At 41.7% G+C, this 22631-nt stretch overlaps 1 protein-coding gene across 4 annotated transcripts in view; it reads right to left on the bottom strand.

Annotated features, from left to right (window-relative positions):
• Window positions 1–18016, bottom strand: part of plppr2a (phospholipid phosphatase related 2a) — a 59108-nt gene extending 41092 nt beyond the window's left edge. For 2 of the 4 annotated variants that reach the window (XM_029437702.1, XM_029437699.1), the window contains exons 1-2: window positions 17633–18014; window positions 9851–9972 (exon numbers count right to left, since the gene is read on the bottom strand). In XM_029437702.1, coding sequence (XP_029293562.1) covers window positions 9851–9919 — 69 coding nt within the window. In that variant the 5' untranslated portion in view covers window positions 9920–9972; window positions 17633–18014. Of the gene's footprint in view, window positions 1–9850; window positions 9973–17632 lie in introns of all 4 variants that reach the window. The other 2 variants (XM_029437701.1, XM_029437700.1) reach the window with 2 other exon arrangements.
• Between the last annotated feature and the right edge of the window lie 4615 nt (window positions 18017–22631).

Here is a 22631-nt window from a genome sequence, read left to right as displayed (position 1 = left end):
AACTGTCCAGTGCTTCTTTTCCATAGCCCAAGTCAGACGCTTCTTCCGTTGTCTTGAGTTCAGAAGTGGCTTGACCATGGGAATACGGCTATTGTAGCCCATTTCCCGGACACGTCTGTGAACAGTGGCTTTTGATACCTGGACTCCAGCTTCAGTCCACTGTCTTTGAAGCTCCCCCAAATTCTGGAAGCGACTCTTCTTCACAATGCTGTTAAGGCTGCGGTCATCTCTCTTGGTTGTGCAGCGTTTCCTGCCACATTTCCCCCTTCCAACAGACTTTTTGTGGATGTGCTTTGAAACTGCACTCTGTGCACAGCTTGCTCTTTGAGAAATTTCTTTTTGTGTCTTACCCTCCTGATGGAGGGTGTCAATGATGGTCCTCTGGACAGCAGTCAGATCAGCAGTCTTCCCCATACTTGTGATTTAGTTTACTGAACCAAGCTGAGTGTTTTTCAAGGCTCAGGAAACCCTTGCAGGTGTTTCGAGTTAATTAGACGATTCAAGTGATTCGTTGAACACCCTACTAGTATACTTTTTCATGATATTCTAATATTTAGAGATAGGATATTTGAGTTTTCTTAAGCTGTAAGCCATAATCAGCAATATTAAAATAATAAAAGGCTTGCAATATTTCAGTTGATTTGTAATGAATCCAGAATGCATGACATTTTTGTTTTTTTAATTGCATTACAGAAAATAAAGAACTTTATCACAATATTCTAATTTTCTGAGACAGTCCTGTATAATACAATAATACACACTGTTGGTGATCCACCTCTCAGCATGTCCTCAGTGTCACATACACACCCCTGCAGTGCACAGAGCACCGCGGGGAAACCCTGTGCATGCACATTACAGAGATTACACTGCAGCAAAAACATCTATTACTATCCCACCACCTGCCCCAAGCTCTAAACCCCTTTTGTCTGCCAAGTCATACAGTTTGCAATCTGTGTATTACTCACTCCTCATTAATGAGTAGGCCAGTGAAGTAGCCAAAACCAGACTATTTTAAACACTTCCGCTTAAACAGTGTAACGCTTGCACGTTAGCTTGCAAGGGTTTGGCGAAAATGCCTGTGTTTGGGAAGTAGTGAGCATACGACTGGATAAATGAGACTTAGATTATACTGCACTGTGTGAATGTTTGTAACGGATATTTTGTTAAACATGGACCCCATTTACTTAAATTCATCAAGAATTTTCTCAGTAGTTTGATTCTTCGTTCACCGTAGAGGCATGCGAGAAAAACAAAGTGTTCTTCCAGAATCCAAGGTATCACAGGATGAGTAATTGATATACAAATGGTCATTTTGCGGGTGAAGTATTGCTTTATATCTCCTGTCTGCAAGTCCAAATCCTATAGTGTTGGAATTGTTTTGATTGGCAATGACAGCAACGATGACCTAAAGCCAATGAGAGTGCAGGATACGGAGTGAGGGGAAATATAAGGAGGAGGAGTCGTAACAGAACATTATTTTCTTCCTTGGTTTTTTGCTGCATATCAGCTAGCTTCTTGACATCCACTTTTGGAAGAAAGAACTGCCTTGTATCACTTCTCGTGTTTGTTTTGACGAAGTTTGGAGACCATTTTTTGTCTGAGATTCCTCCCAGTACAATGTCTTGTAATGTGTGACGGCTTTAAGATACCTCATTATAATACAGTGTGATGTGATCAGTACAGCAATCTGACCACTTCAAAACATTTCAATTTTACTATGTTTTTTTATTTTTATCAAACTGGTTTGAAAATATTTCATAAACCCAATGGTTATTCAATCCTCGACATGCAGCAAAGATCTACAATTTACTATTCAATTGCAGTAAAACCACCAAACCCTTTAATGAGCCTTCATCATTTTTGTGTGAAAGCTAAGTTAAGATGAGAAGAAATATTTGCAATGTGACAAGACAGGGTGAGGTGAAAGACCAAAATAGATTATATAGAGAAAAGAAAAGGACACCGTGCTTATTAATCATCAGTATGCAGGTTGGAAAGTCTCTTAGGCTTGTTATTCATCACAGCATCAATTTAAAGCTGCCACACATCATACAGTCGGTTCTGCTTATGAAGTTCGCCAGCTGGAAACCAAAGTAAAATCTGCTCTTGTTAAATTAAATTAAATTTGCTTGATCACACTTCAGAGACAATTTATATGTCTTTTTTAGCCTGCATGTTTGTCCTAATTTGAGTGAGTGTGCATAGACATCCTTTTGAGAATGTTTCTGTGTCTCCCCAAGATTGCAAATGTCCGAATCGTTCTGACCGGTCATCAAACAGACTTCACTGTGCCAAGTCTGTGTAATGTCCGACTGAGCCCATGTGTGAAAAGAGCGCCGATCGTTGGGAGCGTTCACAGCGAGCGAGCGGCGGTGTTGGTGCCACGGCTGACGTGAACCTGAAGAAACAAACATCCGAGGGTGAAGAAGAAGGGTACACGAAAAAGTCTAACTGGATAGACAAGAAGGTTCAGGTTGTTAAGGTCCGACGCCGAAATAGTCAAATTCAAGGAATGGCCAGAGACTCTCTGTTTATGACCAAGTTACAAACCGGCTACGTGACCGTGATGTAATCTGTGTGATGACGTGCCCCTCCTCACCTAAACCAAACAGAGTATTTCCAGTAAGTGAGAATGCTTCTGACACGGACAATGTTGAGTGACTCCTGTTGTGTGCGACACGTGTGAAAGGAAAAACTCCGGACAATGTTCGGACCGAATTCTTATTATTTTATGGACATTTTATGGAGTTCATATGAGAAAGCGGCTTATGTGAGTGTTTGTGTTGGGAGGGGTGTTTGTTGGCTAGAGTGGGGAGACTTCCTGTGAGGTGTGAAACTACCAGAGTGTTACCCACCATTAAACACACAGGCCTATTTCTAAAGACGTGGGAGGCAGCCACATACAAGTGATGTGTTCTGTCTAATCTCTGCATGTCGCTCAGGTGTTAATTAGGCTTGTGAGACTCTGTGTGTGTGTGTGTGTGTGTGTGTGTGTGTGTGTGTGTGTGTGTGTGTGTGTGTGTGTGTGTATGTGTGTGTGTGTGTGTGTGTGTGTGTGTGTGTGTGTGTGTGTGTGTGACACAGACACTGTGAGAGAAAAAACATTTTTTGTCAAAATGTCAACTTTCAAAGTGAATTAAGTGAGAAAAATATAGAATGCAAAAAGCGGATATGTCAAAACACCTGTTGATAGATCAGCTTCAAAACCATGTGAAACTCAAAAGCTCAGGACTAATTGCAAACAGTAGAGGTGTCTCTTGTGCGGGGGCTTCAGCTGTGTTACAGCAGTGCCCTCTGGTGGATGCTGTCCTTGTTGTATCCTCAAAAAATCAGGGTAATAGAAACATCACTTCTGTACAAATCCATGTTTACAAAAATCTTTCTTTGGAAAATAAAGGAAATGCAACACGAGTGAACCGGTTTCACCATTTGTCCGTAGTTTTGGTTTAAAGAGCACTAAAAAAAATGTCTGTCCGTCACATAAATGTAATACACTCATCCATCGCTTCATGTTTTCAATATAGGGACCTCAGGGAAAATAGTGGAGGATTAAGACTCTGGCCGCTTTAATGTGGTTTAATTTAGATGATGGCTGAGGAAATGATCACACCCACACTGACTCGTTAAAGTGGATGTGTTACGTGAGATATTCAGTGTTTCAGCCACCTCATAGTAAAGCTTACTAACACTTGGGCGCACATCCTGAACTTGGATATTATTAGATAGAGGTTGAATCCTTCATATTATTAAAATCTTTAGCATTATTAATATTGTATTTGGACCCTCCCCTTGTCTGTGGTACAAAACATTAGCATGGATACATTCATTCATTAATGAATCTGATTCATTACACAAGAAATGACCTTGTGCGCCTCCCCAAACTCCATTGAGGACTGTTTTCTTCTTAAATAAGAACTGTGAAGAACTGTTCCTTGGCATTTGGACTTGTTTATGTGTATTGTTCTTTAAGGACATATATGATGCATTCGTATGTTTTCAAGAAAAATATTTAGCAAGTGGAGGCTGAAATAAAATATGAAACCAGGATGAGAAAAAGTACAAGAACCTCACCTGCTCTTCCAAGAAAATTCACACTACCTTCCTTTCAGCACTTAACCCTCCCCCGTTCATGATACCTCCTCCACTCTAATAGCTTTGGCACAGTCCCTAATATGATGATATCGTAAAGGCCAAAAATCTTATAAATCACAGCTGGTATGAAAAGGCCAAAGGGGAATAGCTGCAGCGTAAACGGTGCAACTAAATGTGAACACAGGTCAAAAGGGGACATGAAACCTCTCGCAGTGAGTCACATGACGGTGGCAGCAGCCTACATTCATTGCTGAGAGAAGAGCTGTAAAAAGTATTTACAGTGGTGGAATGGGGCTTTATGTTCGCCCCTCCACTGGTCTGGATAAGTGCCTCATCAGAGGCTCTTCGCAATAGAAAGCTGCATTCTCCATTACAGCTCTCCACTGAAGCACATGGTATTAGCTTTAAACAGAAATTACTTTTTAACTGCAAATGTGCTTGTGTGCCCCCAGATGGCAGAGAATCATTATATTTTTTTAAGGGTGAAGGTAAAGAGAGTTTGTGCCATCCACACAGAATACAGAAAATATCTTCAATATGTAAATAAAATGTGATAGATAGATTTATTTTCGCTCCCCAGGTGAAAAGGTTAAATAATTCATCTTATTGTGTCATCAGCATTTACAGAATGGGATTAGATGAGGAGGGGAGAGGATGTGCACATTAAAACGGGATTAATCAAAGATTACTGAAAGGTGATGTGGATCTCTGTGCTGCTATGAATGGCTGGAAGAAATCTGCCCTAAATCGGAGAAAAAAGATGATCATGGACGGGGAATCCCACAAGAAAATGGGAAATGATGGAGCAAAATGGAGGGGACACACGCAGAACAAGATGGCTGAGTGGGTAGCACTGATAGAGAAGGTTGTGACTTATGATTAGGGCAGGCAAGATGAAAGGAGTCAGGAGAAAGAGAGCGGGAATGAAGAATGAGTCTGGCTGATTGGTTTCCATGGTAACTGCTGATGAGGTGTGGGGCTAAATAAAAGAGTAGGTCCCTCTGGTTTGCTATGGATCACTGTCACATTTCACTCACACACACACACACACAAACACACACACACACACACACACACACACACACACACACACACACACACACACACACACACACACACACACACACACACACACACATTGGTGCTGAGGGTGTGGAGGGACATGGTTGATAGGAAGTCTCACACCTTTCCTCATTATAGGCTGAGGGTGAATCATATAGAGATAGAATAAGAGGAGAACGGACATTGGACTGGTTTCCGTGGTCATTTGACGAGTACAAAAGAAAATGGAAATTGTTGTTAGTTGTTACGGTGACAACACACGTCAGTGGGGCCGTAAAGTGTGGTCGCCGGGAATAGAGCAGGCGCAGAGCGGCTGGTAGTGAGGCGGAGGGACCATTAGACCCAGCGCTGCTTTGGCTACCAGCCATTCTCTGCATACCTGTCAACATTGGAATTTCAAAATAAGGGACATTATTTGCCGGACTCTGCCCATATTTTAACAGCCACCAATGTAAACGTAAACACATAAGGGACGGGTATATACATTCAGGAAATACATGTTTATTTAAAGTATGTATTACTTGTACAGACATGTTTATAAGATTTATGTATTTTATTTGATGAGTTATTATCATCAATTTATTTAATGATTGATGAGTTGTTTGGCTTTTGTTTCCCCCCACGAGGACTTCCTTGCGATGGCAGAGTCAGGAAACATGTCCGCTACACTGCGACTGAAATCATCGCAGAAGCTGAACGCTACATTATTTTTAGCGCAAAGCATCAACATCTTTCCCTCAGCTTTGGTCACTTGGTCTGCCTCCGACACAGTTCTTGTCACAAATGAAGTCATTGACGGTGTGTGTTTGTGCCTCTTGGCGTGCTTGTGCTTGGACGATTTTTCTTGCTGGTGAACATCGCTTATTCCGTCGTGTGCGATGCTAACATCTGAATGGCACACTTTACAAAAAGCACGAGTTTACCCGACTCTGCTTTTAATAAATAAGGGAAGGTCTCCTCTCATTTGTCAGGTACTTACATAAAGTGTTAACTTTAAAGTGTTAACAAACGTAGTTTGAAAGTGGCGGACAAACCCTTTTCCCAGCTGTGATAGGCTCGCTAGCGTCGGTGTTGGCCGTTCTCTTCTCGCAATGTCTATCTTTTCTTGAAAAGTTCATCTTGAAAATGGCGTTTTAATTAAATCTGCGACCAAATCGATCTCTTCTCCTCCTTCAGCCATTGTGGGTTGACAAAACAGCTTGTAGAAATCTACACAAATTAGCTCGTTCAAAGGTCGCTAGCTCTGCATAGCTCTGCCTCTCAATAGTGCGTATCCAATCAAAAGACGTGCACGTGCTGAGGTTATCGTATGCCTGCTAGCTGGCCCCGGTGTCCCCAACTCGAAATCTGATTGGTTAACGACACAGTTTTGCCTCCGTTCACTTTAAGCGACAGGCGCCCGCACTGTTGATTCTGAAGGCCTCAGGGCAGATCTCTTGGACCCTGGCAACACATGATGGCTGAAATATGATTGGATAAAAGCTCTAACATAAAGCCCAGACCTCCAAATCTCCATCTGAGGCTGGAAGCAGCGCAACCAAGAGGAAAGCTATGAAATGAAGAGAATAGACTATGGGGAATAACTTAATACATATTTGTGGAAAAAATATATCAAAATGAAATGTATATTCTGATGATGTTTAGGCCAGCAGAGAAGGCCTTGCTGGCCCTGACGGCCCACCACTGCATAACCCCCTGTTGAACTACAGTTATGTATTTCAGCATCACTTACCCTTCTATTGTTGGTCAGAGTGGCAGCTCACCTACTTCCCTCACACAGATTTGTCAGTCCACTCCAGAGTGCCTTCTGGCCAAAAGCCCATTTCTCTAATATCAACTTATTAATAGTTCACTGACATTGCTCTATAAATTTCACAAAGCAGCGCAGGCACTTCAGCAAGAGCAGTGGTTACTCAACATGTAACGGGCTGTCAATCATCATCAGTTTTTTATGTGAAAAAGTTATTGGTTTTTACTTAAGTTTTCTTGTTTTTCGAGTCACATGAACCAGCATACACAAGAATAAAAGGCACATGTACTCATCACAGGGCTAACACAGACATGCACAGTCATGGGTCTGAGCAGCTTGCAGTGTCCTGAAGCTAGGTTGCCAAAACTCCTGGCAATGACAGCATATGCAGAGAGGCCCAGGAATGAAACCTGGATCCTATAGTGTTGACAGCACTACTAAAGCACCTCACAACCAATAGTCAACGTAATCTTGTTCAAGGCAGCAGAGTGGCTCAGAGAGTCACAGCAGAAGCTCCAGGGTTTGAATCTTTGATGCACGGGGGACATGTGCTGTAGGTTATACATGGGATTTGGTACTCTGAATTGCCATTGAGGATGTGATTGTGGACGTGTCTGTGGACTGGCAACCTTTCCAAGGTGTTTCCTTGTGGAAATGTGTGTGTGAAACAGGGTGTTGGTGTGAAATAGTACTGATGCTCAGTAACACTTTTATTTCTGGACGGCAGCAGCAGAGTATTCAAAGGGACTGACTGAACACAAATACTGAGAAGTAGCTTAATGGAGAGTAACAGCAAAATAAATTATAAATTATAGTACTTTACTTTACACTTTACACTGTCTTCTCAGCACAGATACTAAAATCTGTCCACAGAATATGAGATTCCCCTCCATGCAGAGTGCAGTTATACCGGCTCTGTGTCTGACTTCCATTCCTGCTGTCATCTCTACAAGCCCTCCATTACAGGTAACAGCTGCTGGCCTCTTTCCCTTAGCCCTGATTGCTTGCTCGGGTTCTCTATCCCAGTACAACTAGATAGAAATACTCTATCCATCATACACACACAGACACACACATATAGATGTGGAGTTATCGAGGGAATTGACTGAGACCCGAGGGCTGAGAGCTGATGTGTGGGAGGCATATGGCGGAGTGGCTTAATGGAGAGCTTTTATAGTGTATTATAACCAAAGGGACCAGTGTTTCACAGAGAGGCTCACATGGGTCAGTGTAACTATTGTATCCTGGTCGGTCCTTTGGGGCCAGGCACACACAGAAGTACAGTAGAGGTGGACAATGAAGACTTGCTGAGGTGTTCAGGTAAAGGGCAACTGAAATACACTAGCATCCCTCTCAGTTCATGACACATTTACTTGCAGCTACTAAACAGTGTTTGCAGGGATTGCTGGATTTCAACAAAAAGGCAGATGTCTTGTTCAACAAATATGTTTTTTTTCTTCAAATATGTTTACATTTGATCAAACGGGCACTATTAAAAGTATGCAGAAGTAACTATTAGCAGTTCTTATTTGCAGTGTTTTAAAAAGTTTTTTTCAAGACAATCTTTTTCAGTTTTTAATTAATAAATAATTTTGCCATGATCATTTTTATATGTAACTTTACTTCATTTGTGAAAACAAGTGTTTGTTGTCCTAAGTGCAATACTACCCCAAATATTCTTCCCGGTGAGTTTTAATTTCTCCATGCACTCTAAACTCAAGGAACATATGTTGTTTGTTAGTTACACACAAGCTTTCCCACCTGTTTCATATATTTTTAGTTTTTAATGGACTGTATAATGAAAGATTATCAGACCAGACATAGAAAATGCATCACCAGTGTTTTTTCTCTCTCAGGACTTCCGTAGATCACAATGAAGACACAGTGCAAAATAAATGCAGTTCGCTGTGCACATGCATTGTTAGAACAAAAGAGAATTAAAACATGTAAATCCAACATGATGTAACATCTGCATCACATCAAGATGCACCTGCAATGCAACGATGCAAACAGCTTCTCCTCTCGGAATCTGTTACAGATCAGTGATCTGAATGCACGGGGTACTCCAGCTGAAAAGCTGATGGTTGACTTACTTAAAGTTAATGAGCTTCTGGACTGCTTGCTTTGGCTTTTGGATTACAGACAGCCTGGTTTATTTACCAGTTCATGCTTTTCTCCACCACAGTCACAATTTGGAAAAAGCCCTCGGACTTCCGTTGCCCTCTGAGTCATCTGTCTGACTGCTCTCACAAACAATTTAGAGCATGCTTTCCACAAGGGTTGAAGTGGTGTGTGTGTGTGTGTGTGTGTGTGTGTGTGTGTGTGTGTGTGTGTGTGTGTGTGTGTGTGTGTGTGTGTGTGTGTGTGTGTGTGTGTGTCTGCGGTGCATTAGTGTGTTTCTCGGTCTGCCACAGACAATGACCTTTGGCGTGATCTGTACAACACAGCTCCAAAGCGCACAGTGCAGCTGCTGGAAATCCACTGCCTGACATCCGAAACCACCTCAATGAATCATGCAGTTCACAAATATGCTGGGAAATGTTCAACAAGCCACAAAACAAACTGTAGCCACTTTACTAAGCCTCAGCCGCCCCTGGTGCTGGAACAGGGCGGGATGTGTGACACCGACTGGGAATGTCAGCAACAGAGAGCGTGTTTGCTGAGCTGTCCAAAACGCTCCTGTTCATCCTGAAATATTTACCACTGTGGCGTAGATTGGAGAGATGGCAGGGCAAAGTGTATACAGTTGAGGGGGGGGGGGGGGCTCTCAAGTCAAAACCGAGAGGAACTGAAGGTGTTGATTCTGTTTGTTGTTCACACTCAGAGAGGATAAGCAGTGAGCAAAGTAAGGCTTCAATGAGTACATTTCAATGTCAACGTTGTGAATGAAGTTTCGAAGCTAAAAACTCTTCAGTACAGTCGAAGAGCAATGTCAATATTTCTTACCTCCACAAACAGGAAGCAGGGGACGATGGAGCTGCTGCTCTTTACACCCGGCTTCTCCTCCACAGCCATCCCTCTCTCTGTTTTTCTGAGCGTCCCTCTGTCCAGCTCTCTGTCTCCTAATCCTAAAGGAAAGAGGATAAAGCAGGTTAGTCCTCTGGCCAACCTGCTGAGTGTGAGATTAAGTGAAATCCAATCAGGACAAATGAGCTTTGGATAGATGTGGGGCTCTCCTTGATGTCTTTCATTCAGCACGATCACACTGCTGTTAGCTGTTTCTTTTTATTTTGCAAACTAATACATTTGTATTGTTTATCTACTGCATAAGCTACATCCATAAATATTTAATGCATGCACAAAAAGTGCAACTATTTTCTTAGCACTGCGAGCTATGTGCGTTCTACAGATAGCATTCATTTAAATTGCTTTACTTATTTGGTATTTTTATGCATCATGCATCAAAGTTGCTCCAGGAGTCAGAACAAAACACTTCAAGTAAATTCTAAAAACTGTTTCACAATCTGCCTCTTTGTAACGAACACACACTGAAATATTGTTTAATCTGAATAAGAAATTACAAATGTAAATCATTAAACGATATTACAAGTGAATATATCACAGGTGACGTGAATAGTAAACTCTCAAAAGTTGTTTACTTCTCACCAAGAAGTATTATGCACTGAACGTATTCACTGGTCAGGTAAAGAAATGTCTTGAGTGAACATGCTATAAGAACGCCCTCCTCTAGGGGGCGTCCGAAGAACCCAAGGATGACGTCAGAGCTAAGAGGTGTGGACACGCCCATGCGCCAACAAGGGGCCAATAGCACCTGGCCCCCAGCCAACCAATGGGAGAGGACAATGCCCTAGGGCGAAGATATATGCAAACTGTACAACCTAAAAAAGTTACAATTCCATTGAACTGAGAGACAAAATAACTACTTGAATGTGGACTGTGGACCAGGGAGATTGAATTGTCCACGGCTGTGTGTATTTTCTATGCTGCCATATCACTTTAATAAATGCTTTGAGATAATTAAGAAGTTTGCTGGATTGATTCAACGCTTACACTCCGTCTCCAAATAAAAGATCACGACATGCACTAGCTGCAAGCTAACTGATAATATGTTGCTAGCAAGCCTGAAACATCCTCATGCTACCCAGCAACAAAGGGACACTCTTCACGAGTCAACTGAAAGCGTCAGTAGGTTTGCGTCACTTCATTATGTTTCAGGTTGGTCCGATAGACTTCAATATGTGGTTAACGTTACATTACTTACTTGATGTAATTTAAGAATGTTACGTACGTAAAGTTAAGTGCGTTATGAGACCTAACCTAAATTTAGGCAACAACATTCCTTGGTGATGTGAAGGAAAATATCATGGTTTTGGTAAATATTACATTAAGTACATTTGTTATCTAATTTAAGATAAGTAAGTAAGTAAGTTAACGAACTATGTATGTGATATGGGTCAAGTACATTACGTTCGCTACTGAAGATAAACCCGGGACAGAAAAAGTGGCCTCCTGGGTTAAAGTCCTCTGTTTGTTAGACCCATCCATCCACCCCAACCTCCACCCTATGTGGACTTTCTCACTCTTTATACTACGTCAACCTACCTCCTCCTTTATTCCTGTCATAACTACTATTGCCACTAGAGGCACATATCCAAGACTGGCACTAAAGGGGTACAAAGTTTGACGAGCAGGGCCATTGACCAAGCTGCTTCCACTTTAACTGGAAGAAAAATTAAGAAGACGAGAGAAATAAACAGACAAAAGATGATAAGGGCTTCAACACTGTACCACAGAGGACAAAAGGGAAGATTCCTCACAGTGAAGTGGCAGCAGTATGTACAGTGATGTACCTGTTGTCACACTATGCAAGAAGTTTTAAAAGTAAGTATGAGTGCTCTATTAAATGTAGCTTTAAATGTAACTCTCTTTTCAGAGGCTTGACATGGACCCTGAACCATCTGTTGACAGACACACATAATATACATAGAATACATAGAGAGGACAGGAGAGGTAGAAAGAAATATATTTTTGCTTCTCAGAAGTTGTCAGGTTGACCTCTATTCTGCTGGTGAGTGGTGTGTTATGTGCTAGGGATCCTTCTTCCTCCTAATTCCTTCTACGCTGGTGGAAAGAATAGGCCTGAGGGATTAATAAGGCATGAAGCCAAGCTCTTAGCAGTCCTCTGAACAATACAATGTGCCAACCTAGACTGCTTTTAGAGAGGGTTGGTTGGACTCTGTAGAGTGTGTGTGTGTGTGTGTGTGTGTGTGTGTGTGTGTGTGTGTGTGTGTGTGTGTGTGTGTGTGTGTATGTATGTGTGTGTGTGTGTGTGTGTGTGTGTGTGTGTGTGTGTGTGTGTGTGTGTGTGTGTGAGACTTGTCAGAATTCTTACAAAAAAGTAGCTTCCAGGGTGAACAAGCAGAAGCCCCAGGTAACGGAAACCAACAGTGAGAGAAGCAGAGAGACAGAGTTTCGTTCCTGTTTCTTCTGCACTAGAGGCTGCTGGGAAGTGTTACTTAGTGTTTCGTTCCCTCAGTGGGAGGCACCACAAAGAGGCTCTCTTCCACAGTTTGGGCCACCAGCTGAGAAAGTACACGCATGCATGAGCTGTGAGTTGGTGGTGGCAGATCTCTGAAGATAAGTGTGTGTTATGGAAGAAACCACTTGGGTGGCAAGAGATTAGGTATGGAAGCTTTTGATGTTTAATAACTGATAAGTGGGACACCAAGCAAGGGATGATTTCACTCAAAGAATGGGAATAGAGCTTGTTTTCTCCACGGGTGTGTGCAGGCTTCTGAGCTGTCCCACGCACATTTGGTGTAAGTTAATTTTTCTCAGAAGCGTTCTCTGAGTGCTGATTCGGGTGTCAAGTTTGCAGCTTAATCAGTATGAGAAAATCTGGATACTGCTCAGTATGCAGAACATGGAAAACCGAGTTGGAGGCTTACGCCTCTTCTTTTTACTTTACATTACTGTCCTCGTATGAGGTCAGGCGCATTAAAATCAATGTTGAGAAAGTTACTTGGAAAATGTCATTCATTATTTAGTAGTGAACTATATGGATATAATTCTATGGAGATAAATCCATAGAATTTTGTTTTGAAAAAACAGATTGAAACTGAAAATTGAAGTTTTGATCTTAAACTTTAAACTTTAAATCAAATAAAAAATAAGTGTATGAAAGGTTTTTCAGGTTGAATATTACTTTTGATTCAATTCTGTAATTCTTTGGAATAATAATTTATTTTCATTTTTTGGGTTTCAGGTGTTTTTTCCACTTTCTGACTTTTGGCCCTGATCTGGTGTGGGGGGCGTGGCTTCAGCTGAGAGCGGCATTGATGCTATTGTACGGTCTAAGACAGTTCGCTAAACAAAAATGTGTCACTGCCGTCAGTTTTTTTTAGTGCCAATCACAGGAATAAGGTGTATAGAAAGTGTTGATACCTATGTTTGAGCCTTCTTTGTTTGAGCCTTCTTTGTTTAACTGTCACTCACATTTCAATGCCCCTCTGAAGCCATGCCAAATCAGAGCCAAAATTCTGAAAGTAAAAAAAAAGATCTGAAATAAGATTGAATCTGAAAACATAAAATCTTCAAAGATTAAAATTTGAACTTTCAGTTTCAATATCTTTTTTTTTATGACCAAAACTTTTGGCCCGGATCTAGCTCCATGTAATTCCAAAGCCTCTACACCAGTGGTTGCCAAACTTTCTGTGGCCAAGGCACACCAAAGACCAAGCCAAAATCTCAAGGCACACCTGTATTCATATCCGGGCAAAATACCCTCTAATAATAATAATACATTTTATTTAGAGGTGCCTTGCAGGACACACAAGGTCGCCTTACAGTGCACTTAAAAGTTAAAACAGCTAAAACAAAGACGGAAAACAAATTAGTCAAACCGACATAGATAAAACAGGCAAGACAGAGTGTGGACACATAGTATCACTGTCATCACTCTGTGAACATTTATTTAGCCTAGTCCTTGTAAGATAGCTATCTTTTTTTTTAATGATTGTTTTATTTATATTTAGGCCAAAGCATATAAGACCTATCGTTTCTATATTGTGAAATAAGTGTGTAGGACAAAGCACAGATAAAGTGCAGTGTTTCCCTGCGCTGTTTTATATATTCACAACTCACTTTTCACATTGAACAGGTGCTCTTTTATTAAATAAACTAAATGTTTATGTCATTTATGTCATTTATGTTTATTGTTTTGCGTATTTACATTCTCTCCTCTCCTCTGCTTTGCGAAGGGCGGAGCTCCGCTTCCGAACCCACACACACACACACACACACACACGCGCGTGCGCACACACCTACAGTCAGAGACAGAGCGGAGGAAAGGTAAGGAGAGAACTTAAAAAATATGCGCCACGCACGGACCTCATCCAGCCCAGGCAGCACCCCGCAGAGCAGTAAACCTAGGGGAAACTCTAAAATTAAATTACAAACCTTGTGTACAGTTAAATGCAAAATCCCACGGCACACCGGGATTTGTCTCATGGCACACCATTTGGGAACCACTGCTCTACACCCAGTCGTATCAGATTCAGTATTTAAAGCTGCTATAATCAATATTTTTATAATGACAATGTGAAAACAATGTGAAAATGTCAAAGGTAAATAATGAACATACCTGTCAACTTTGGAATTTCGAAATAAGAGAAACATTTTTCAACATATTTATCACCCATACTTTAACAGCTCTCAGCCACCCAGCACCCATATAATGTAAATGTAAACACATAAGGGACGGGTATATACATTCAGAAAATACATGTTTATTTAAAGTATGTATTACTTGTACAGACATGTTTATAAGATTCATGTATTTTATTTATTAGTTATTATCATCAATTTATTTGATGATGGATGAGTTGTGTGGCTTTTGTTTTCCTCCACGAGGACTTCTTTGCGATGGCAGAGTCAGGAAACATGTCCGCTACACTGCGACTGATATCATCGCAGAAGCTGAACGCTACATTATTTTTTAGCGCAAAGCATCGACATCTTTCCCTCAGCTTTGGTCACTTGGTCTGCCTCCGACACAGTTCTTGTCACATATGAAGTCATTGACAGTGTGTGTTTGTGCCTCTTGGCGTGCTTGTGCTTGGACGCTTATTCCGCCGTGTGCAATGCTAACATCTGAATGGCACACTTTACAAAAAGCACGAGTTTACCCGACTCTGCTTTTTAATAAATAAGGGAAGGTCTCCTCTCATTTGTTCAGGTACTTACATAAAGTATTAACTTGTTTGGCAGGTACAACTGCGTCTCATCTATCTCTCGTTCACTGTGACTCTCATCCATATGTTTTCTTCTTCTTCTTCTGTGTTATTATTCCTGTTTTCTTCTTCTGTGTTTACTGGCAGATAACGTTTTTCAGCTAAAGTTAAACATAATACTGCCACCTGCTCTACCGGAGGCCACTTTACCACCGTACACTTTTTTAAATTAGGCCTATTTTTTTTTTTTGAAAGGTTAAAAATACGGGATGAGTACGGGAAAATATTTAAATGGGAGGTAAACGGGATAGAAGTAAAAATACAGAATAATCCCGGGAAAAACGGGAGGGTTGACAGGTATGATAATGAACCTATAGAAAAGGGCACTCAGAGAGCACAGAGCTTCGCAAAGGTTGTTTCCATAAGTGAAAAATAAAGATTGTATCCGCCCTGTGATTTAGATCCGCTCTAAAATTTGATGGGTTTTTTCTTTCCCCATGCTTCACCCTTGCACCAAGTTTGAAGGATATCGGGCCTTTAGTTTTTCTGACTGGCAAACAAACCAACAAACCAAACTAAGAGGCAAAGGAAGTTCCTGAAACACGAATCACGAGTCTGTGTAGAAAAACATCAGTCAATTTGATCATAAATATATTTATAGAGATCTTATGGTTAGTTGTTATGTTTTTCTAGGCAAACAGCTACCGTGGTGCTGATGTCAGTTAAATACAACAGCTAGAATGCTCCCATGCTAATGAGCTGTGGCCGTGAATGGCGCACACTCTGGCTCCAAATGCCAAGATGGCAGCACCCGTATCTGGGATAATTTGTTTTAATTTCTGTATAGTGGGGGGAAGGGAGATGCGTCGTCCACCTATATACACTGCCTATGATACCAACTGATATTATCTACTGAAAATGACTTCAAAGAGTAATCACATCACTGTAACATTGGTAAACACTGGTGGAAATGCACCAATCTGTGTGCATGTTTGTGTATTTGAGTAACTATGTGGAAGGAAGAGGCATCCCAGCTGGTTCTGATCTAATTATCAGGGTCCAAGTAAAAAGGTTCCTAATCTGATAGTCCATCTATCAATCAGAGAAAATCAAACAATCTGTCAACACAGACAGAGATGGGAGCATGAGACAGATGTGTGTGTAGATTTAGACACACACACACACACACACACACACACACACACACACACACACACACACACACACACACACACACACACACACAAAGAAAGAGAGAGACCTGAGCCAAGGAGACAAGTACACAGAGACACACACCCACAACACACCAAGTCAGAACAAAAACATGTGAGAACTGAAAACAAAATGGTGGAGATGAAGAGAAGCAAAGCGAACTGCAGAGGGGAAAGTTGAATTTGCACCGTCACACACACACACTGATGCACACACACACACACACACACACACACACACACACACACACACACACACACACACACACACATAAATGGTGGAAAGCAGGACATTTGAATCCTCTGATGCACCTTTGAGGACCAAAGGGTAGCAACCCAGGCAGCCATATGTCCTTTCTCCTGCATCTGCAGTCCACCACGCTGCCCCAGGACATACAGTACATACACTTGTGCATGTGAGCACACATTTACACACACACACACACACACACACACACACACACAACTAGGCTAATTTGGCACAACAATCTGGATCATGCTTGATTTTATAGTTATTTCTGCCTTGCCAAACAAAGCTCTTCACATATCCTTTTATGCATAAATCCACATTTGTGCAGCAGCAACATAAGAGAAGGTGCAGCAGCAATGCAGCGTTAAAATACCAACTGTCAGTCAGCCATTCCTCTATATCTGTGTGCTACATCAGAGATAACTCTTCCATAACCTAAATATTCCAGACTTTGACTGCATAATACATTTCAGTGTGGGGCAGTGATAGAAATAGCCTCATTTTATTTTTGCATTTACCTGCAGCCCTGTGCTGTCACTGTCGATTTGAGCAAAGCCTCAGCTGTGTTGCTTTGGAGTGTGTGTGTCCATCTTTATCACACTGATTTCCTTGAACTCAGATCCCATGCTTTATCATACTGACTGATATCATCTACACATGCAGTGCAGGAAGCCATACTTCTTGTGCACACACAGGCTACAACCACAAACAATACACAGGAGTTGAGTCATGAGCAAACAATAATCCCGCTCCTCTTACTACACGGCATTCCCTCCCTACTATTAATAGGACAAAGTCAAGGAGGAGAGTAAATCCATAATAGGATTTACCCAGTGCTGGATAATTAAGGATTCTGTTTGGGGAATACCAGCGCAAAACACACATACAGGGACACCCCACCCCCCCACTACCACAACACACACCCACAGGCACACACACTTAAAGATCATGGGAAGAAGTATAAAACACTGAAAGCAAAAAATGCCCAAACAGTGACTTCCACAATATGACAGTTCTGTTGTGGCACCCCAGACATTTCCAATCACCATCCATTCACCTTGCCCTCCCTCCTTACCCCTGATACCTCGTCGCCGAGCTTGACGGTTGCCGTGGCACCAGATTCCTATGCGGTGGTCATGTCAGATCAGATGATGGTAAAGTGGTGTGAAAATCTCCTTCCACCCAGCTGTCTGTCTCGCCTCTCTTCCTCCTCTTCTACTCTCCCCTCTCTTGCTCCCTCCTGGTCCACAGTAAAGCGTGAGAGACGGCAGCAGCAGCAGCAGCAGCGGAGTCTCTGTCTCCAAATCTTCCACACATACACACACTCACACTCACCCTCCTTTTAATTAGCTTGTTCCAACCAACAACCAGCGATGACTAATAAATGAAGTGGCTGAAATTACCTCCTGTGCAGCGTTCGGTGCAATGAGGAGACACAGAGTAGAGGGAGAGAGAGCAAGAACATGTGTGTGAGAGAGTAAGAGTGCATCCGTGTGTGTGAGAGAGACAGAGAGAGAGAGAGAGAGAGAGAGAGAGAGAGAGAGAGAGAGAGAGAGAGAGAGAGAGAAGAGAGAGAGAGAGAGAGAGGGAGGGCATGCATTATGTGTGCCAGCTCATTTGTATTCAAAGCTTGTTTTCCCTCTCCATCCCTCCCCTTCTTTCTACCTCTGTCCATCTCTCCCCTTATCTCCCTCCATCCATCCATTCCTCCCTCCTCCATCCCCCTCTTTCCCTCCTTTCCTTCTTCCCTCTCCTGATCTTTGTGAATGGACGTAGAGGACATGACACTGACCCAAACATTAGAGGGAAGAAGAAGGGATGCTGCAGACTGGGGGGGGGGGGGGGGGGGGGGGGGGGGGTGGAGAAGGCTGCGTGTGTGTGTGTGTGTGTGTGTGTGTGTGTGTGTGTGTGTGTGTGTGTGTGTGTGTGTGCTGCTTGGCGGCCTGCCTCCAGCTCAGATGGGTTAATGATACATGGCTATTGATTTATCACTCCTGGAGCACATGTAACATCACAGGGACAGAGCTGGTAACAGAGAAAGAGGTTAGCCAGACGGGCTGAACAGTGTGTGTGTTTGTGTCAGTGGGTAAATGTGAATGAATGGAGTTGTGCCGCAAATAGATAGAGCTGCAACAGAACAGTCTGCCTCAACATTTCTAGTCATGACGGGATATAGAGGAGACATCAACTTGGGCTGTAAAACTGAGGGCTCACCCTGCTATTTAAAACTATGCCAGTTCTGGCGCATTACTTCTCTGTAGACAGTCAAGGCAATACGATACTGACAGCAGCAGAGAGGAGACTGTTTGTAGCAGTAGTAACAAAAGATGAGGAGGTTGTAGTGAATTTATATATTTAGTCATGCTAGGTATGGTTCTAGGGATGCCAATGCCGGTCAGTTGATCAACGACTTTGGTCCAGATTGAAATATCACAACAACTATATGAGGGATTGACACAAACTTTTATACAAACATTCATGGTTCCCAGAAGATGAAATCCAATATCGGGATCCATCGACAACAGCCAATATTTCGGAGGCCATGGCTTCCTCTTCCGTGCGTCGGTCATTGTATACAGTCCGATTAGCAACTCAAGACCAGAGAATGGAGTTAGAGTTGAGAGCCGATGCCTATGGCTAATCTCTATACAGATATCTGCCTATAATGCAGATAAAATAACTTACAAAAGTTCGTAAAAAGCTAAATTGTAATCAGACGATAGTTCGGAGATTGCAGTTCGGCCAACGCGTTCCGCCTCTTCTGCTCTCCACACTTACCTGCATCCAATCAAAGCCCACTCAGACATGAATACATTTGGTACACATGTTCTTGTTTCCCTCAGGATTATGGGGTTTCTTTTAGGAAGTTTTTCCTTGTGTGATACGAGGGTCTAAGGACAGAGGGTGTCGTAACCTGTACAGTCTGTGAAGCACACTGAGACAAATGTGTAATTTGTGATATTGGGTTATATAAATAAATGTGATTTGATTTTAATTATAATAACAATAGGAAAGTAAAAACTCCCTTAACTTTTAATCTAGCGCTATCATCAGGTCAAACACTTTGGTTTAGAACTGATGACATTCCCATCAGCAATAACCACATCCCAAAAACATTTTTAATAAAACTAAATATAAGTTGTTAACGATTGAGCTTTTGAGACAGATTTTGGATGAATTCTAGACATTTGAAAAGAGCCAGGCTCTCCTTCGTGTTTATGCTAAGCTAGCCATACCATATTTAGTGTAAAGACACAAGAGTGGTATCAGTCATTTAACTCTCGATAACTTAGCACATCTCAAACAAAGAGAAGAGACACATCTGGTCCAAAGCATCTCTTCTCTATTTCTCTAAATCCAGGCCTACGTAGCTTGTAAAAACATACAAAAATGACAATTCTTTTAGCACTTTTAACTAATGTATTCATCCACTGTTTGTTTGACATACAAATCTTAGTTTTGATAACTGCAAAGACATTGACATGGCAGCTAATCATAAACTTCACATACATTTTACCTTCATGTAACCTTCAGTCACTGGATGAGTTAGGAAATGAATAACAATCTAAAAGCATCATTGCATATACACTGTTTGATCATCTTTTATAATGTCCACATTAGCAGGAGGTCTGGTTGACTCAGAGAGACCCAGAGGTGCTAAATGAATCAAGAGGTTAACCTCAGGCGTTTCTGTTGGCCGGGCTGCTGGTGCCTTCTGCCTCGCCCACTCTTCATTAATATAGCATTACCTCAGAGACATTAATAGCCAGCCACTAGCCTTTTTCATGTGCACACAGCAAGAAAGAGGCAACATTTTCTCGTGGTGGTAAAATAGTTGACCAAGGTTGACCAAAAAAAAAAGAAATCCACCTGGCTCAAATGTCACAATCACCTAATGAACTCTCTAATTCACAATCAGAATCCTCGAGTCGGTGTGGTTTTTTTACAGGGTGCTGTCCCTAATTAATCAGCCAGTGAAATTCAACAATCTCTGTCATTCCCTCCAAATCCCCACCTCACTAGGTCATACTTCCCCTCCTCCAACGCTGAGTGTGCTGTCCTGTCTCGTATTGGTCTCAGTGGGATTGTCAAGGCGATAGATGAGATATGGTTTGTGCATCGTGGAAATGAGAAATCTGCCTGTTATGGGGCCGTTATGGTTTACAGCACATTGAATGTCTGTCCCGAGGGTCTACTCTCCTCCCAACCATATACCATACTCCATCTCTCTGTCCTTCCCCCTCTCTGGCTGCTTGATCAAGTCTGCGATGGAAACCCCCCAAACTACGTCCTTCACTGAAAGAGAAAACTGAGTGCAAAGGATATATATATATAGATATATTTATATATATCTATATATATAGATATATATCTATATATATCTATATATATATATATATCTATATATATAAGGATATAGGAGGACAAAAACAAAGAGTTTGCATCTGAGAGAAATATTGCTGAGCTGTGCTTGCTGTCTGAATTGTGTTTTTGAATGCACAGAAATCACATTTAGTCAATGGGATGGAAGTTATACGTACTGTATTTTACACAACCATAAGTCCAGTAATGCTTGTATACTGTAAATGCACTACATACATGCATGAATACAAGCACCCACAGTTCCCTTGGTACAGTTGGACGCCTTCCTTTACCTTCGGTGCATAGGCAATTTATATACCTCATTTAAATAATGCAGGTGATCAATTCAGAGTCAGTTAAACATCAGATGGGCATTCATGCGAGATGTTTGCCCAATGTGATGAATCTGAAGGTGAGACAAAGAGCTGGGAGTACAGATCTACTCAGATCATAAAGCTTTAAGGCTGCCTAAAAGTACAGATGAGTCTTTATCGACTCGGCCTGTCACAACAACTTTTGTTGGACGATATGTTGTCCCAGAAATAACTGCGAAAACGATATTATTGAAATGTTAAGACCATTTTATGCCACTGATAATGTAAAGTAATTTCCATATATCGTAAAATAAGTCGATGAAGTTAAAATGATTCAGAGTATGTCCGTATATCGTAAGATAAGTCAATAACGTAATTTTCGTGACAGGCCTACAACTCCGCCCATCATGTTCCACACACAATCTCTTCCATGTCCAGATGGCAGGAGACAAAATGTGGCTCACGAGCACACAACTTTAAAACACACCTCACACATTACTCCCTTATTACCACCCCACATGATGCACACACAGAGCTCTCCAAACACAACCCCCTCCAGACACACACACACACACACACACACACACACACACACACACACACACACACACACACACACACACACACACACACACACACACACCCTTGTATCATCATGCCAAGAGCTCCAGATGTGGTCTTAAAGGGGCAATTCATTCATCAGCTCGACAACAAAGGACCACATTCCTACACTATGCTTTCTCCTTTGTCTGTACCTCCCACTTGATCCTGCGCTAATTCTACAAGTTATCACTCAGCAAAGCTCTTATTTTTTTCAAACCAGGTCATCAACATTACATCTGTTTACATTGTTGTGTATACAACACTTTACAAAGTCAATATGTGAATATATAACAAAAAGTGAAAATTAATATTGAACAGTTATTTACTATAAAGTCATGCCAGCATGACTTTATAGAATCATTGATAATGCAAATGTCATCTTAAATAGAACTGGATTGTCTTAAGAAAGTATAAAGAAGCTGTCAAACAGTATCACTCATGAGATGTCTGACTTTGTGTAGCTCCTCAAGTTCCTACACAAAATACCTTGAGTGGCTTCCTCAAGAGTCTCATTTAGTTCAAGCCTATTTCTCATCAGGAATTTGTTTCATAATATAGTCTCCTGTCAATGTTTTATCATGGATGTCTTAAGGAATGTATAGACAAATGCCATTACTGACATAACATAGCATAACAGCATGTGGGCAAGGTTCTGCGGGAGGTGGGGCCTACAGCAGGTGTTCCCCTCTTTCATTGTGATTGAAAAATAAATTCCATGTGATTTGATTTCCTTCTGCAGTTGGCTGTTATCACCCCCACCCCTTAACACAGGATCCAGTGGAGTTGTCCCTTGTA

Source organism: Cottoperca gobio, chromosome 8 (assembly GCF_900634415.1).
Source record: "Cottoperca gobio chromosome 8, fCotGob3.1, whole genome shotgun sequence".
Taxonomy (NCBI): Eukaryota; Metazoa; Chordata; class Actinopteri; order Perciformes; family Bovichtidae; genus Cottoperca; species Cottoperca gobio.
Note: the sequence above shows the minus strand (reverse complement) of the source record. Positions and strands in the feature narration are given on the sequence as shown.